Below are 16,708 nucleotides of genomic sequence, written 5' to 3'. Positions count from 1 at the left end.
GGACAGGGGTTGACTGAGAAGAGGCCTAAGGGGCAATTCTGGAGCAGTAGTATTGGTAAATTATTCAATGGTACCTTCAAGAGCCCAGTATTTTAATTAAGGTATGATTCCTCCAGGTCCCCAAATATAAACAACTACTAAGTGGCCAATGACACACATGACATTTGTAGGGGTGAGGTGGCATCTCAGGCCTGGTGATACCTAACATTATCATTAGGTCAGGCCAATCACCTGACCAAGGCCTCTAGGTGGGTTCACCATAAGCCATGCAAACAAGAGGCAGAATAAATTTTCTTCTAATGGGATACTGTATTTTTTCCTCCCAGAATCCCCATCCCACTGGAAGGTCTGGCTGGCTTGAGTAGAAAGGTCCATGTTTTCCTTCTCCTGTCTCTATGAGAAGCTGGCCAGAACTTAAGTGTGCTGTATGCTCTTGCTGGCAATCTAGACTCCCTCCTTCTTTCCCTTGCCCTTGCCCTCCCAGCATGTGTTTGCTTGTCAGCTACATGTCTGGCCTCCATGAGGACATTCTCCTCCTGGGCAGCTGCTGCAACAGCTGCTCTGCCGTGGGATCTTTTTTTGTTTCCTAATAAAATGCTCCTTGAGCTCCTGTTTGAGTCCATTCTTAAATTCTTTTATGAGACTAAGAAAAGGTGGTGGGGGGGGGCTCAATCTCCCTTCTATCATCTGGTGACCCACAAATTCCTGTACATGAATGTTTGCAACTGAGAAATTCATCAAAAACTAAGGTGACTGGATGGATGGGTGGATGGAAGGATGGGTGGATGGATGCTGGAGGGATGGGTGGGTGGGTGGATAGATGGATGGATGGGTGGGTGGGTAGGTGGGTGGATGAGTGATGGAGAGATGAATGGATAGGCAGATTGATGGACAAGCAGAAGTAAGACAAACATACTAAGATGACAACCATATATGGTTCAAGTGGTGAATAAATGGAGCTTCTTGAACACTGCTATTTTCATTTCCCCAAGATGTTAGTGGGGACAATGAACACACACACAAAGCTACAAACAGTGACAAAACAACTGTACTTAATTTCCACTACAGCTTGCCAGTCCAAGGACTACAAAACAATATGCAGAGCACCATAGAATCCCCTATTCCCATACCTGCCAGGGCTTGGTGAAAGAATTCAAGATGTACCCAACCACACCCCACACCCACTATGCCTCAGGGCTATAGCATGAGGAAGCCAGAAGTGTTCCTCATGGAGATGTCAATATGGCATGGAGAGTAGTTCAGGCAGGTGTGGGGAGAGGGTGTCTCTGTCGTATTCAAACCAACAGCACCGCCTGACACCACTACCTGCGAATGTTTGGTATTTTAGTTGTATTTATGCTCACAGTTACTCTGTGGGGAAGTTTTATTGTTCTGAGTTAATGAACAAGAAGGCTGAGGCTCAGAGGTATAGAAGTGTGCCTGGGAACACACACACAGCTGGATGTATGAGGCCCTGAAGCACATGTTCTGTCTAGAAAGCACATCTCACCCCCACCAACTGCTCTCTAGAACAATGGCAAGGTCTGTGCATATGGGTAGAGCTTTTCCAGCAATGAGTACTGTGTATACTCCTGAGTGGGGTTGGGGGTACAATGTAGACATTCATTACCTTTGGATAAGGAAGCTGTCTCCCTCTCACCCTCTCAAGTAAGATCTATATACGGGACTGGGGGGTTGTCACAGACACACAAGTACCACACATTAGGCCTTGTGCATGTACATAGATGTGCCAACTCATATTGTTTTGTGCTTCCCTTAATTCTTTTTTATAATTCTTAAAGATTTATTTATACATATATGTATGTGCACGTGTAAGTCACCATAAATGCCAGAAGGAGGCATTGGAGCACCTGCATCTGGTGTGAGAGCAGCTTGGCCATGAATCTCTCAGAGAGCACTAAGAGCAATGTTAACCACTGAGCTGTCATCTATTCAGCCCCATAAATAATGTGCCCCCTGCTTCCTGCTAAGGCCTGAAGTATGCCAGGCAAAAGTCTCCAGCACTGAACTATATCTCAATCTCCCTTTTCCCTTTGAAAAATTAGTGTCAGACTGCGATTAGCTCAGTGATACTATGCTGGACTAGTGCAAGCAAAGCCCTGGGTCCCCTTTCCTACACTTACAAACCTCCCTAATCTCTAACCTTTAAATCTAAAGACTTGGCAAAACCAATAGCCCTGGCTTGTTCCCTCCCTGTTTGCACTTTTCACTTAGTGGAGCCCACACACTGAGTGGGGCAAAGGGAAGGGCTAGGAGCTTTGGAGCGGGGAAAAGTCTTCTATACATAGAGATGTGCAACGCCATGATGGGAGCTTAAGGCAACAGCTAGAGGGCAAAAGCATCAGTCACTCCAAGAAAAAGCTAAAGGCGGGTTTCTATGAAATTTTCTTTAATTCCATCGTTTTGAAATTCAATTTTCATGATACAAAAACATTACATATCCAGAAGTGTCTGCTGGAGTGTCCTAAAGGAACACAATGCTTTGCCACTGTGTCTCCTGTCTCAATGAGGGTTTGATGCATGCTGTAGTTCTGCCATGGAGACACACACACACACACACACACACACACACACACACACACACACACACATAGAGAGAGAGAGAGAGAGAGAGAGAGAGAGAGAGAGAGAGAGAGAGAGAAATACAAAAATACATGGTAAAAGCAAGCCACTTTACCATGAATCCAGCACTGTGCATAGGAACAGAAAGTCCAGCTTCTCACTCACACACCACCCAAGACAGACTTATATCTGAGGGAAAGTAACTTGAAATAATGTGCTCTCAAAGTCTGGGTATCTGCTGAGATGACCTTGGGTCAGCAGCTCGGGAAGGTTTCCATTAAAAAACAAGTCTGAGTGCTGTTTCTAGGCAGTGATAGTGGGAAGCAGGAGGCACAACCACTTACTCATTGGGAGCCAGTGACCATGGCCTATGATGGCACCACGGGCTGAATGGAGGTTGTCCACACATCTCCAGGCAGGGCGGAGCTCAGCATGAATATGACCAGAATACCCTGGATGCTAGCATGGTTCCCAGCTGATTTCCTCCCTGGATGCTAGTCAGGACAGGCTATCACTACCCAGGATCAGGAACTAACTAGTTAATAACACACACACCTGCAACAGCCCTCAACCATGACGTATGTCAATGGTCAGTTTAGATGAAAAGGGAAGACAGAGATAGCCAAAGAAGTACAAAGTAGCTTTCCCAGGAAATAAACTTGGTTCCAAAGCCCACCCATGCCTCATTTGATTAAGAGAATACAGTATGGCTTCCAAACAGGCAGGCTGGGCTAGCCTTCTCTCAGCAGCAGCATGCTCAGTGTGCTCCACCCTGGTCTCTGCTACCATGTGTCGGGAACTTCGAAGAGCATGGCAGGGCTATCTGCAACAGTTCCTGGGGGAAAGGAGAAACAGATTAAGGACATGGACAGTCACTAGGGGGAACACTGTTGGCTAGCACTGACAGCACCCTGTGACAAGCAGGGAAGGACTGGTGCACAGGAAGGTCCTGGACTTGGGGACAGACTCAGTACATGAAGGGGAAGCCAAAGGAACCTTTAGGAAGGTGGCAAACCTCCTGACCTGCTTTGGCTGCCTCTGCTCACAGGTGGGAGCTGGGGTGTAAGCACTTCATGACCCTCTCACTGTGCATGCAGCGTTCTCTGCTGGAGACCAAGCTGGGCATTTAATTCACATGTGTCATAAAAGCCTACCATGTCCCCATGATAGTGGTGAAAGAACAGACACAGAGAGGTAAGGGACTTAAAGCTACCAAATGCCTGAGGTGAGTTTGGAACAAGCACTAAGCTCCTCACTAGAGCTGCAACAACCTTGGTTTCCATGAGAGGGAGAGCAGCTGGTACCTGCAGGAGAAATACGAGGGGCAGCAAGTCAGTAAGGACCATGGGTCCCAGGACAGCAAGAACAGCTGTGGTTTTGCAGAGGTAGTGATGCAGGCTGAGCCCTCCTCTGGCTCAGTTACAGACAGACAGGTTTCCTGTAGGTCAGAAACTTCCACTTCTGCCATTTGTGCAACAGCGGTGGGGGTGACAGTAGCAACGCAGCTGGATTGGTATGCAAAGCACAGCATCTAGTCTGGCTTGAGTGGAGACTGAGTTGAGGAAGAGCATGTTCATAATGGAACAGATTCAAGCCTGCCACTGAGGCAGACAAAGAAACAGGCAGAGCCAAGGCTCTGGGCTCTAACTGCTCAAGAGTGAACTCCACAAACCTGTCTCCTATTTTAACAGCCTCTGTGCCTTACTGTGTGGTTACAGAACCTGGCAAGATGACAAAAGGGGTTCTGAGGGCAGACACATCCTGATGCACAATAGAAACCCAGCAAATAGCTATTGCTCCAGGTATCTAGGTGCTTTTGTCACGTGCGAGGGCATCTGGTATTTAACTCCTAGTGTATCTAGGGTGGCAAGTGACACCGTTCTGTGTGGCAGCTGCAGAGCATTATACCCAGTGGTTCTGCTTCTGCTATACACACACTCTTTGTAAGCCAGGAAATCTCCCAGGCCGGCCCACATGTTAGGTGTCAGCACTTGTGCAGCACAAAGGCTGGGGCTCACAGAGCTAACTGCTAAAGCTGTCGGGTGGACACTGCTCGGCATGCTCCCTAACACTGCACACAGCCCCAACAACCAGCAGAATCTGAAGTCCCACTCATGGCACTTTGGGGATCTCTTTGCACTCCCTCATGGCAGGTTTCACTCAAAATGAGAATAAGACTGGTTAACTCAACAGGTTCAGCCTCTGACTACCCAGGTCAAGCTTGCAGACACAAACAGGACTGATTGCTAAACCAAGATGGTGGAGGGTCCAGCAAGTTCCACCAAGTAGTCAGAAGCCTCCTTCACTCAGGAGGCTTCAGGAAAAAGCCCACTGCCCCTATATCCTCCAACTCAATGTCAAAGTGTCTCTCCTGTAGCATCTCTTTTTGCATTACTGACAAAAAGCACAAAATCTACTTTTGTTTTTAGTTCACATGTTCAGCACTGACAGCGTTGCTTCAATGGGAGGGAAAAAACCCTAAGTTTAAAACCCTAAATAACTGATGCAAAGTTTTCACTTAACATGATGAAAACTACAAAAGAAATTAATCTATTAATGTATTCTACAATTAAATGTTTTAATTTTTCGGAGATTGGTCTCACTTTGTAGCCCAGACTAGCCTTAACTCCCTGTACAGATCAGACTGGCCATAAAGTCATGGGGATCCTTCGGCCTCAGCCTTCCAAATGCAGCTTTCAGGCATGCACTGCCAAGCCTGACCTTCTAATCTGAGTATTTTAGAGACTGTGATGATGAGGGCTGGAGAGATGGGATGAAGAGCTGCAAGCAGGACTGCAGCTTGTGTTAAAATGAAGCTGCAGCAATGCAGACCATGCTTAGGTGGATTTTCGACTGCTTGTGGATTTTTGGTAATTTTGATGAAATTCAGCACACTCTTTACAGATCAGGACACAGGCAGAGTGGAAAGACCAGGGCCCTGGCTGGGACACAGTCAAGCCTGCTGCCCAGCACTGCTCTACCTCACTCTTGATTGCCAATCAAGGCCACTGTCCCCAAGTGACACAAAGAAGAATTGTATCTGGGTCATTGTCTCCTAATCCTGAGCACACAAACAGGCCCTGGGTGAAAGCACGGGCTGGCTTCTTTGCAGCACAGATTTCAGGGGTCTGGGACCCCGGGAAGACTCCGAGAAGCCTCCGTGTTCCTAGTCAGAAAGCAGACAGTGATGGCGTTAAGGACAGAGCTTACAAGCATTTGGGCCTGTCCCACATGTAACCAAGCACATGGGGAGCAGCGCTATGGGTGCTGTAGTGACACCTGCTTCCTGGTGTCCCTCAGAGCAGACACTAGTGAGGAGAAGCTGTCCAGGCCCTTGCTCTAGGGTCCGTGGGCACTGGCTGCTTGAGGCATGTGAGGTGCAGAGGCAGAGCTGGGTCGGGCAGGCCTGGGTCCCCTGGTTCTATGTCTTACACTTCCTGAAGTTCTCAGAGCTTGGAGCCTGGAGCACTGCAATAGTGATGGTTCCCCCTTTCAAAGCTTTTGTAAAACCATAAAAATCAAGTGAAATAAGGCTCCCACTATGGAGTCTGGCACACACTAGGCTCTGAACATGGCTAATTTCCCATTTCCTTGGCTTCTTATATAATTCTGTTTATGAAGAAAATTAGGATTCCAGAGTGTCCCTGGGAACACTGTTAAGTCTGCTACTGAAACAGAACACAAGGAATTGCTTCTGTGTAAATCTAAATGCATGTCCTAAACACTGCAACTACCAGAAATACACATGTAACACCTTGATAACATGGTGGAGAGAAGAATTATGAAAATGGCCTAAGGCTAGAGAGACAGATTAGAGGTTAAGAGCACTGGCCGCTTTTCCAGAGGACCTGAGTTCAATTCCCATCAATCACATGGGGGCTCACAACCACCTATAATGAGATCTGGTGCCCTCTTCTGGCACACAGGCATACATGCAGGCAGAACACTGTATACATAATACATAAATCTTGAAGGAAGGAAAGAAGGAAGGAAGGAAGGAAGAAAATGGCCTGATTACCTCTCACGAAGAGTCCTCAGCAAGCTTTGTGTGCCAGAACCAGGGCTTGTTCCAGCCTCTCAGATTAAAATTCATCATTGCTTGTCTCTCAGCCCTGGTGTGTGGTGTTACTTTGAAGGCTGTGGAGCCTTTAGGAAGTGGCTGGTGGTGGAATCAGCTCTTTGAAGGTTGAACCCACCCTGGTTCTGGTCTAGCTCCCTCCACTTCCTATCTGCCACTATCCAAACAAGCAGAGACTGCTGTGCAGCTGCCCCCTGCTCTAGTCACACAGACAGAAGCATCGCTGCCATCCTGCTGACTGAAAACCCTCAGAAACCATGAGCCCGAACAAGCCTTTCCTCTCTTAAGTTGTTGTGCCAAGTAATCCATCACAGCCATGAAAGAGTGGTTTCCGTTTCTGCTAGAGACAACAGCTCTGTGGGTTACCACATGTGTCTGCCCTCAAGTGAAGCCCTGCTATTATTTTGTTCCCCAAATATGAGCCTCCTGAAGCCTGAAGCAGCCCATGATCAAAGTTAGTCAGACCAATACCAACCTGCCAAGGAAAGTTCTTTCTTCATTCTTTTTAACTTCTTGACCTTTCTTCTTCCCTCTGGGAAGGGGTCTGCACAGGAATCTATCTGTTCAAGCTCAGAGTCAGATATCTCCTCCAATTCTTTGTCCTCCGAGCCAGCTTCCTCTGGGTCAGGACTCAGATTTCTCTTTCCAGTCATGCCAGTTGCTGTGAAGCTGCAATGTACAAGGTGTACAACATGAGTGGTGCTAGGGGCAGCAAGAGAGACTAATGAAATGTCTCAATTATCAAAATTCTATGAACATGTCACTGGTGGGCAGCATCTGAACGGAGACCCAGCCTTCATCTAGGACAAACTTGTCAGAGGCAGGCTCTACAGGACGCTGTGGACACAGTGCAAAGGTGAGCTGTTTTAGCATTAGCAACTCTTTACAGAAAAACCCTGGCTGCATCTCAATAAAGACCGCACAACAGAGGAGTGAGGAATACAGCTATGGTGACAGGATCAGAGGTTTGATGGCACTGAACCACAAAGCACCTTCAGAACCTGCTGATGATGCAGAGCCAGACGGAAGAACTCTTGCTCCAGCATGGCTCGAAACGTGACTAGCTACAGAACACATCCTGCCTTTGTGTAACTCTCTCTCCTCCTCTAAAAAGGTGAACTGTTAAGCTTATAATGAAACCCGGTTTTGTTTTTGACATATTGAATTAAACTAGATTATAGGTCTTAGTTTTCTCAAGAAAATACATTTCCTGAAATGAAACTTGCTGAAAGCTAGACCATGTGGCCAATAAGCTCTGTCTCCTTGAAATGGGTCTTGTAAATAAATTTTTTAATGATGGAAAGTATTAAAAAAATAAAACCAAAGCATTCCACTTAAGGGATGCCTTCAAGCAGAGAGAACAGGGTGAGCAGGGAGAGAAGAGAGCTAACCTTATTCCTATTAGCTTCCCTAGGAAGTGTCACCGACATATACTCAAGTCAAAACTCTGGCTGGCCAATTCTGTTCCTCCATTGTCCTCCTATCTCCTCTGCATTTAGCAGCCACTCTAGACAGTCAACCTGTGTGAGGAGGGGTCACACCAGCCCTCTATACCATTCACCTGTGTGAGGAGGGGGTCACACCAGCCCTCTAGACTGTGTGAAGAGAGGGTCATGCCAGCCTTACCTCTGAAGGCTAGCCTCCTGTTTCACCTCTATTACACAGGTGGTTTGTTTTTGTTTTTAACTTTTTGTTGTTTTCAGGCAGTGTATTACTTTAGCCCAGGCTGCCCTTGTACTCATGATCCTCTTGCCTCAGCCTCTTGAATGCCAGAAGTGCAAGCATGTGCCACTATGTCTAACTAAATACAGCTAAAAGTCTATGAAGAAAAAGGAAGATGTCAACAGCAACATTTGTGGGAAGGAGATCACTGTTAAAAATTCATGCTATTCATGGCTTTAAAACTGGTAATAGCGGGCTGGGTGTTGGTGGCACACTCCTTTAATCCTAGCATTTGGGAGGCAGAGATAGGCAGATCTCTGTGAGTTTGAGGCCAGCCTGGTCTACAAAGCTACACCAAGAAACTCTGTCTTGAAAAAACAAAAACAAAAATACCAAACAAACAAACAAATAAAAAAAACAAAAAAACAAAACAAAACAAAAAAACAACAAAAACAACAAACCTGGTAATAGCAGGGAGAAGGCTCAGCAGGTAATGGTACCTGCCACAAGACCGAACAGCTGGAGTTCCATCCCCAGGCTCCTCTACTAGATATTAGATGTCTGTGAGTACCTAGATCTGTTTCTGGACTTTGTGCTTTATGAATTTGTTCTTTTTTGGGGAGGGGGGGAGCAGGGTTTCTCATGTAGCTCTTGGAACTCACTCTGTAGACCAGGCTGGCCTCAAACTGCCTCCTGAGTGCTGGGATTAAAGGCATGTGCCTGTAATAGGTCCAGCTAAGTTTTTGTTAAACATTATGTCCTAAAGGCCACCAGACCCCAGAACTCAGAGCCCAGAGAAAATGCCCACACCTCTTCTCTTTGCAGCATGAAATAGTCCTAATGGGTTAGTGACTTGTTTATGAGTTTCTGAATTGTCTAAATTTTCTGAAACTATCTAATCTTTAAAATAACAACAAAAAGCTCCTCAACGGTATTATCTCTTTGTTTTCTGAGACAATGTGTAAGCCAAGATGACCTTGCACTCTAATTCCCTCTACCTCACCCTTCTGAGTGCTGGAATCATTTTACATGCACCACCATGCTCAGCCTACCACCAAGTTTGTGTGTTTGTTGTTTTGTGTGTGTGTGTGAGCGGACACCAATTATTTCAGCAAGGATGGACTTTCTCTAATTACTGTTAAGACAAGTGAGAAATGACAAATGGAAGGCTTTCTTACACTATCCACATAAGTGCCTGATGCACAGTATTTAAATGCGAAAAATGCAAGGACAGAAATACTAGAAGAAAACCTGGCAAATTTCGACAGCCTAGATATGGAAGATGCTGTCCTTGTATGATTTGCCACCTACATACAGTCAAGATTTATTGGTTTGACTTCATGAATTTAAAAATTTTGTGTATGGTAGTTGTGTGAGTAAAGCAAAAAAAAAAGAAAAGAAAAAGAAAAATAATAAAGCAGGATAAAATACTGACCACATATGTCACAGACAAAGGTTGATGTTGCTAACATATAAATTACTCAAGTGGAAGAAACTAAATGTAAAAGTAGAAAACTGTAATACACACATATGCACATGCTCCTTAAACATGTTCATGATGCAAAAGTACAATGCTGAGTCCCGCTTCCATCCACCAGCCCAGGTAGGCCAAGGACTGTTTCCGGTTCCAGTTCTGCGGCCCTGCTAGGGAACATCTGACGCCAGGGGTCTGCTCACCGGATCCAAACTTGGCGGGATCCAACACACCTAGAAACTGTCAAGGCCCCGGCAACAGTTCCACTTCCATCCACCAGCCTAGTCCCACCTCCATCCACGAGGAGAGGACAGACATCAGAGATTGGAAATGTTTGCATCTTCCAGAAGGGAACCTTGGTCCCATACCCACCAGGAGAGGAAGAGACTCCTGCTACACCCACCAGAAGGCAGGATGAGAAGAGGACAATGTAAAAGCACATTCAAAACAGAAAACCCAATATGACACCACCGGAGACTAGGAACCATACACCAGACCTGAACATCACAATACAGATGAAGCAGAAGAGAATGACCTTTAAAACATCTTCATGAAGTCTTGAGGTCTACTGAGAGCATGATAAATATGGTTGATAACAATATGCTATATTTTAAAAGTTGTGAGATAATATACTTTAAGTGTTCTCAAAACAAAAATGATGAATATGTGTGATATAACATGTTAATTGCCATTGTGAACATACTGTATTCTGTATCATAATTGTGCATGACTTTATTTATGAACTAAATAAATGAATGGGAAAAAAACATCTTCATGAAAATGATAGAGGACATGAGAAAATCCCTTAAAGAAACGGAAGAAAAACAAACCAAAAAATACAAAATATCAACAAATCTCTTAAGGAAACAGTTCAAGACCTAAAAATTGAAATAGAGACAATAAAGAAAGCACAATCGGAGGAAATGCTGGAAATAGAAAAGCTGGGTAAACGACCAGGAACTACAGTTGCAAGCATAACCAACAGGATACAAGAGATGGAAGAGAGACTCTCAGGAGTGGAAGACACACTAGTGGAAATAGACTCATCAACCAAAAAAATATTAAGTCCAACAAATCCCTAACACAAAATGTCCAGGAAATATGGAATACCATGAAAAGACCAAGCCTAAGAATAATGGGTATTCAGACACACAGAAATACTCAAACACAACACAGAGAAACAAACACAGTAACAAATATACAAAACACACAAACACATAAAAAAAAGAATAATAGGTATAGACGAAGGTAAAGAAATTCAACTCAAAGGCACAGAAAACATATTCAACAAAATCACAGAAAACTTTCCCAAGAACACCACATAAACTGAACCAAAAAAAAAAAAAAGTCTCATCACATAATAATCAAAACACCAAACCTACAGAATAAAGAGAAAATATTAAGAGCAGCAAAGGAAAAAGGTCAAGTAACATATAAAGGCAAACATATCAGAATTACACCTGACTTTTCCATGGAAACGCTGAAAGCCAGAAGGTCTTGGATAGATATTCTACCTACACTAACAGACCATGGATGCCAGCCCAGACTACTATAACCAGCAAAGCTTTCAATAGATATTGATGGAGAAAACAAGATACTCCATAACAAAACCAGATTCAAACAATACATATCCACCAATCCAGCCCTACAGAAATTTCTGGAAGGAAAACTGCAACCCTAGGAAGTTAACTACAACCAGAAAATATAGGCAATAGATAATCCCACTTTACCAACAGCCAAATGGAAAAGGGGATAGAATCCCACACATAATTTCACAACCACCACCAAATCCAAAACAAACAAGAATTAATAGTCAATGGTCATTAATATTCCTCAACATTAATGAGGAATATTACTTGCCTATAAAAAGACACAGATTAGCAGAATGGATAAGAAGACAGAATCCATCCTTCTGCTGCATAAAAGAAACTCACCTCAACTTCAAAGACAGACAGTACCTAAGAATTAAAGGTTGGGAAAAGATTTTCCAATCAAATGGGCCCAAGAAACAAACGGGAGTAGCAATCCTAATATCCAACAAATTGGACTTTAAACTAAAATCAATCAAAAGAGATGAAGGAGGTCACTTCCTACTCACCACAGGAGAAATCCATCAGGATGAAGTCTCAATTCTGAACATTTATGCCTTGAAGTTCTAGCTAGAGCAATAAGACAACAAAAGGAGATCAAGGGAATACAAATCAGAAAGGAAGAAGTCAAAGTCTCACGATTTGCAGATGATATGATAGTCTACATAAGTGACCCAAAAAACGCTATCAGGGAACTCCTACAGCTGATAAACACCTTCAGCAAAGTGGAAGATACAAGATTAACTCAAAAAAATCTGTAGTCCTATTATATACCTATGACACATTGATGGAGAAAGAAATCAGAGAAACATCACCCTTTACAATTGCCACAAACAACATAAAATACCTTGGGGTAACACTAACCAAAAAAGTGAAAGACCTGTACCATAAGAATTTTGACTCTCTAAAGAAAGAAATTAAAGAAGATATCAGAAAGTGGAAAGATCTCCCATGCTCTTGGATTGGTAGGATCAACATAACAAAAAATGGCAATCTTGCCAAAAGCAATCTACAGATTCAATGCAATCCCCATCAAAATCCCAACACAATTCTTCACAGACCTTGAAAGAACAATTCTCAACTTTATATGGAGAAACAAAAGACCCAGGATAGCCAAAACAACCCTGTACAACAAAGGAACTTCCGGAGGCATCACCATCCCTGACTTCAAGCTCTATTACAGAGTTACAGTCCTGAAAACAGCTTGGTATTGGCACAAAAATAGACAGGTAGACCAATGGAATAGAGTTGAAAACACTGATATTAACCCACACACCTATGAACACCTGATTTTTGACAAACAATCTAAATTTATACCATGGGATAAAGAGAACATCTTTAACAAATGGTGCTGGCATAACTGAATGCAGGCATGTAGAAGACTGCAGATAGATCCAAGTCTATCACATCGCCATGCACAAAACTTAAGTCAAAATGGATCAAAGACCTCAACATAAACCCAGACACATTGAACCTATTAGAAGACAAAGTGGGAAATACCCTTGAATTAATTGGTATAGGAGACCGCTTCCTGAACATAACACCAGTAGCACAGACACTGAGATCAACAATTGATAAATGGGACCTCCTGAAACTGAGAAGCTTCTGTAAGGCAAAGGACACAGTCAGCAAGACAAAACGGCAGCCTATAGTCTGGGAAAAGATATTCACCAACCCCACATCTGACAGAGGGCTGATCTCCAAAATATACAAAGAACTCAAGAAGCTAGTCTCCAAAACACCAAACAATCCAATTAAAAATGGGGTACAGAACTAAATAGACAATTCTCAATAGAGGAATCTAAAATGGCTGAAAGACACATAAGTGTTCGACATCCTTCAGGGAAATGCAAATCAAAACAACTCTGAGATACCATCTTACTCCTGTCAGAATGGCTAAAATCAAAAACACCAATGACAGTTTATGCTGGAGAGGATGTGGAGAAAGGGGAACACTCCTCCACTGCTGGTGGGAGTGCCAACTTGTACAGCCACTTTGGAAATCAGTATGGCGACTCCTCAGAAAATGGGAATGAGTCTACCACAAGATCCAGCAATTCCACTCCTAGGCATATACCCAAAAGAAGCACATTCTTACAACAAGGACATCTGTTCAATGATGTTCATAGCAGCACTATTTGTAATAGCCAGAAACTGGAAGCAGCCTAGATGTCCCTCAACTGAAGAATGGATAGAGAAAATGTGGTACATTTACACAATGGAATACTTCTCAGCAGGAAAAAACAAAACAATGGAATCTTGAACTTTGCAGGAAAATGGATGGAACTAGAAGATACCATTCTGAGCGAGGTAACCCAATCACAAAAAGACAAACATGGTATGTACTCACTCATATGTGGATTTTAGACATAGAGTAAAGGATTACCAGCTACAATCCACACTGCCAGAGAAGCTAGTAAACAAGGAAGACCCTAAGAGAGATACACATGGTCCCCTGGAGAAGGGGAAAGGGTCAAGATCTCCTGAACAAATTGGGAGCATGAGAACAGGGGGGAGGGAGCTAGGAGAATGAGAAGGGAAGAAGAGGAGGGGTGCAGAGGACATAGGGAGCAGAAAGGTTGAGTCAGGGGAAGAATAAAAGATAACAAGAATGGAGATACTATAATAGAGGGAGACATTTTAGGTTTACAGAGAAATCAGGCACTAGGGAAATGTCTGGAGATCTACAAAGATGACAATAGCTAACAATCTAAGCAACAGAGGAGAGGCTACCTTAAATGCCCTCACCTGATAATGAGATTGATGACTGACTTATATGCCACCCGATAGCCCTTATCCAGCAACTGGTGGAAGTAGTAGACACCCACAACTAATCACTGAACTGAACTGGAACCCAGTTGCAGAAAAGGATGAGTGAAGAAGCAACGGGGTTCAGACCAGGCTGGTGAAACCCACAGAAACAGCTGACCTGAACATTGGGGAGCTCTTGCTCTCCAGACTGATAGCTGGGATACCAGCATGAGACTAATCCAGACCCCCAGGAACATGGGTTTCAGTGAGGAAACCTTGGAAATCTACAGGACCTCCTGTAGTAGTTCAGTACTTATTCCTAGCATAGGTGTGGACTCTGGGAGCCCATTCCACATACAGGAATACTCCCTGAGCCAAGACACACAGGGGTGGGCCTAGGCCCTATCCCAAAGGATAGGCTAGACTCTGAAGACACCCTATGGAAGGCCTCACCATCTGGGGGAAGCAGAAAGGATATGTGATAGGGTTTTAGTTGAGGGGGAGTAATAGGGGAGGAGGGGAGGGAGAGGGAACTGGGGTTGACATGTAAAACAATCTTGTTTCTAATTCAAATTAAAAAAAACTCTTCAGAAAAAAAAGTACAATGCTAAACTGTGGTCTCTCACCACTAGATTAGCAAAACTATCCACATACTTGTTGATCGATTCTGTGAGATGATGGGGATGGGCACTTTCATGCATGAGGATAAGAATGAAGCATTCTGCCAGGGAGATGGGGACACCTAACAAAGCAATAAGTGGATATCCTTCAAGCCAAAGAGCCTGCTTCTAAGAGTTCAGAAGATAAACCCCCAAGAATGCAAAAACAGAAAATGCAAAAAAGTGTGTGTGTGTCATTTATTACCATGTCATCTCCAACGGCAGAATATGGCAAAGCAACTTAATGTCTAAGTATAAGAAACTGAGTGACTACACTATAAGACATAAAAACTAAATGAAGTAAAAATCAGTTTCAAGAAAAGACTGAAAATGCCAAAGTAGGAATGTCTATGCAGCTGTTTCCAGTAACAAAAATGCAAAAACGTAAGGTGTGAAAGAACAACTCGTGTGCCGTTACCTCCAGTCCCATGGGTGTGGTGAAGACTTGGAAAAGTCCTGAGTATGTCAGCAGTGGATGAACGAGCAATGACAAAGAACACAAGGTAATGCCAAACAAGCCAGTGAATGTGCTGCTGGGGTGCAGATAAGCACACAATGGAGGGATGACGCGCATGAGGATGGGCGGGAGATGCCAGGGGTGCAGAGCTTACTGTACGAGCAAGGAGATGGAGCACACAAGAACCCCAAAGCTCCAAGTGCCTGGTCCAGCTAGTTCTGTCTCATGCCACAAACAAAAGAGACCCCAGTTCAGTTTGCAGAACCCACATCTGGCAGCTCTCAACTACCTGTAACCCCAGCTTCAGGGAATCCAAGGCCTCTGACCCCCAAGTGCACTGTACTCACATGTACATGCACATATACTCAAATGTACACGCACACATACATGTACACACACAGAGACACAGACACAGACACACACTAAAAATCTTTAAAAGTAGTACCACAAACAAGTGACCAAGTGTCAACACCTAAACTTGCAGGGCCATTTAGCACTCAAATGCAAAAGAAGTGGAAAAAAAAAAGGGGGAAAGAGAGAGTTATCACTTAAACATTATCAGCCTAATAACACAAGGAAAAGGACATCTTGGCCATGTAACAATGTCTTATCTGAGGGAACATCCTCTCTCCAGGCTCTCAGCTTGGAGATGAAACAGTGTGTTTTATTCTTCAGTGTTCTAGTCCTTGCTCATCCAGTATCCCCTCGACTACCAAATTCTCTCAGGAGCTGCCACACAAAAAAAATTTATATTCATGAAGTCAAACTTACAAATCTTGACTGTATGGCAGCCATGTGAACAAAACAAAAAAGACCCTGCGTCCTATTCAAAAACTCCTGCTGGCTCTCCCCCATAGGCTACCACAGTGGGCACACAGCTTTGCCCTGGTGTCTGACAACAGGGTTCTAGGTGACCAACCTCAGCCATTCTACCTCTCTCCAGTCCCAGTCCCTTTACAAACTGACTCCTTTTAAAGTCTGCCAGTGTTCCCACAAATTGGAAATGTGAGCAAGGACTCCCAGCTCAAAGGCTTCTTTGGTTTTCTACCTGCAGAGCCTCCGAGATCAGCTCTTTTCTCATCTCCTCCTTCCCTGGCTCAGACACAGACTTACCTATGCGTCCATCAAATTCCATCTCCACAGTCTAGGGATGTTCTGTGCTTCCTGTCTTGGTGTTCCTGTTCATGCAAAGTGCCAGCTCCCTTGGCCCTTCCTGCTCAAATACCACACACCCAGTTTCTGTGTAATGCTTCTTATCCTCCATGCCCCAGTGCTCTGCCTGGCTTTCTCAAATGATTTTCCTTCTTATTTAGAACTGGCAACAGAAAGAGCACCCATCAACAGAAAAACTGCTTGCTAACCACCGAGATTCTTACTGTGAAACACACATGAGCAGTAACAGGTGAGGTGTGTTCTTACTGTGAAACACATATGAGCAGTAACAAATGAGAGCGT

The 16,708-nt window shown here is 44.1% G+C and overlaps 1 protein-coding gene across 4 annotated transcripts in view; it reads right to left on the bottom strand.

Moving 5' to 3' along the window:
- Window positions 1-2,391: 2,391 nt before the first annotated feature.
- Parn (poly(A)-specific ribonuclease) overlaps window positions 2,392-16,708 on the bottom strand; it is a 155,708-nt gene continuing 141,391 nt past the window's right edge. For all 4 annotated transcript variants that reach the window (XM_027424757.2, XM_027424759.2, XM_027424758.2 and 1 more), the window contains 2 exons: window positions 7,137-7,330; window positions 2,392-3,418 (listed from right to left, as the gene is read on the bottom strand). In XM_027424757.2, coding sequence (XP_027280558.1) covers window positions 3,366-3,418; window positions 7,137-7,330 — 247 coding nt within the window. In that variant the 3' untranslated portion in view covers window positions 2,392-3,365. The remainder of the gene's footprint in view (window positions 3,419-7,136; window positions 7,331-16,708) is intronic.

This window comes from Cricetulus griseus, chromosome 7, assembly GCF_003668045.3.
Source record: "Cricetulus griseus strain 17A/GY chromosome 7, alternate assembly CriGri-PICRH-1.0, whole genome shotgun sequence".
NCBI lineage: Eukaryota > Metazoa > Chordata > Mammalia > Rodentia > Cricetidae > Cricetulus > Cricetulus griseus.
Note: the sequence above shows the minus strand (reverse complement) of the source record. Positions and strands in the feature narration are given on the sequence as shown.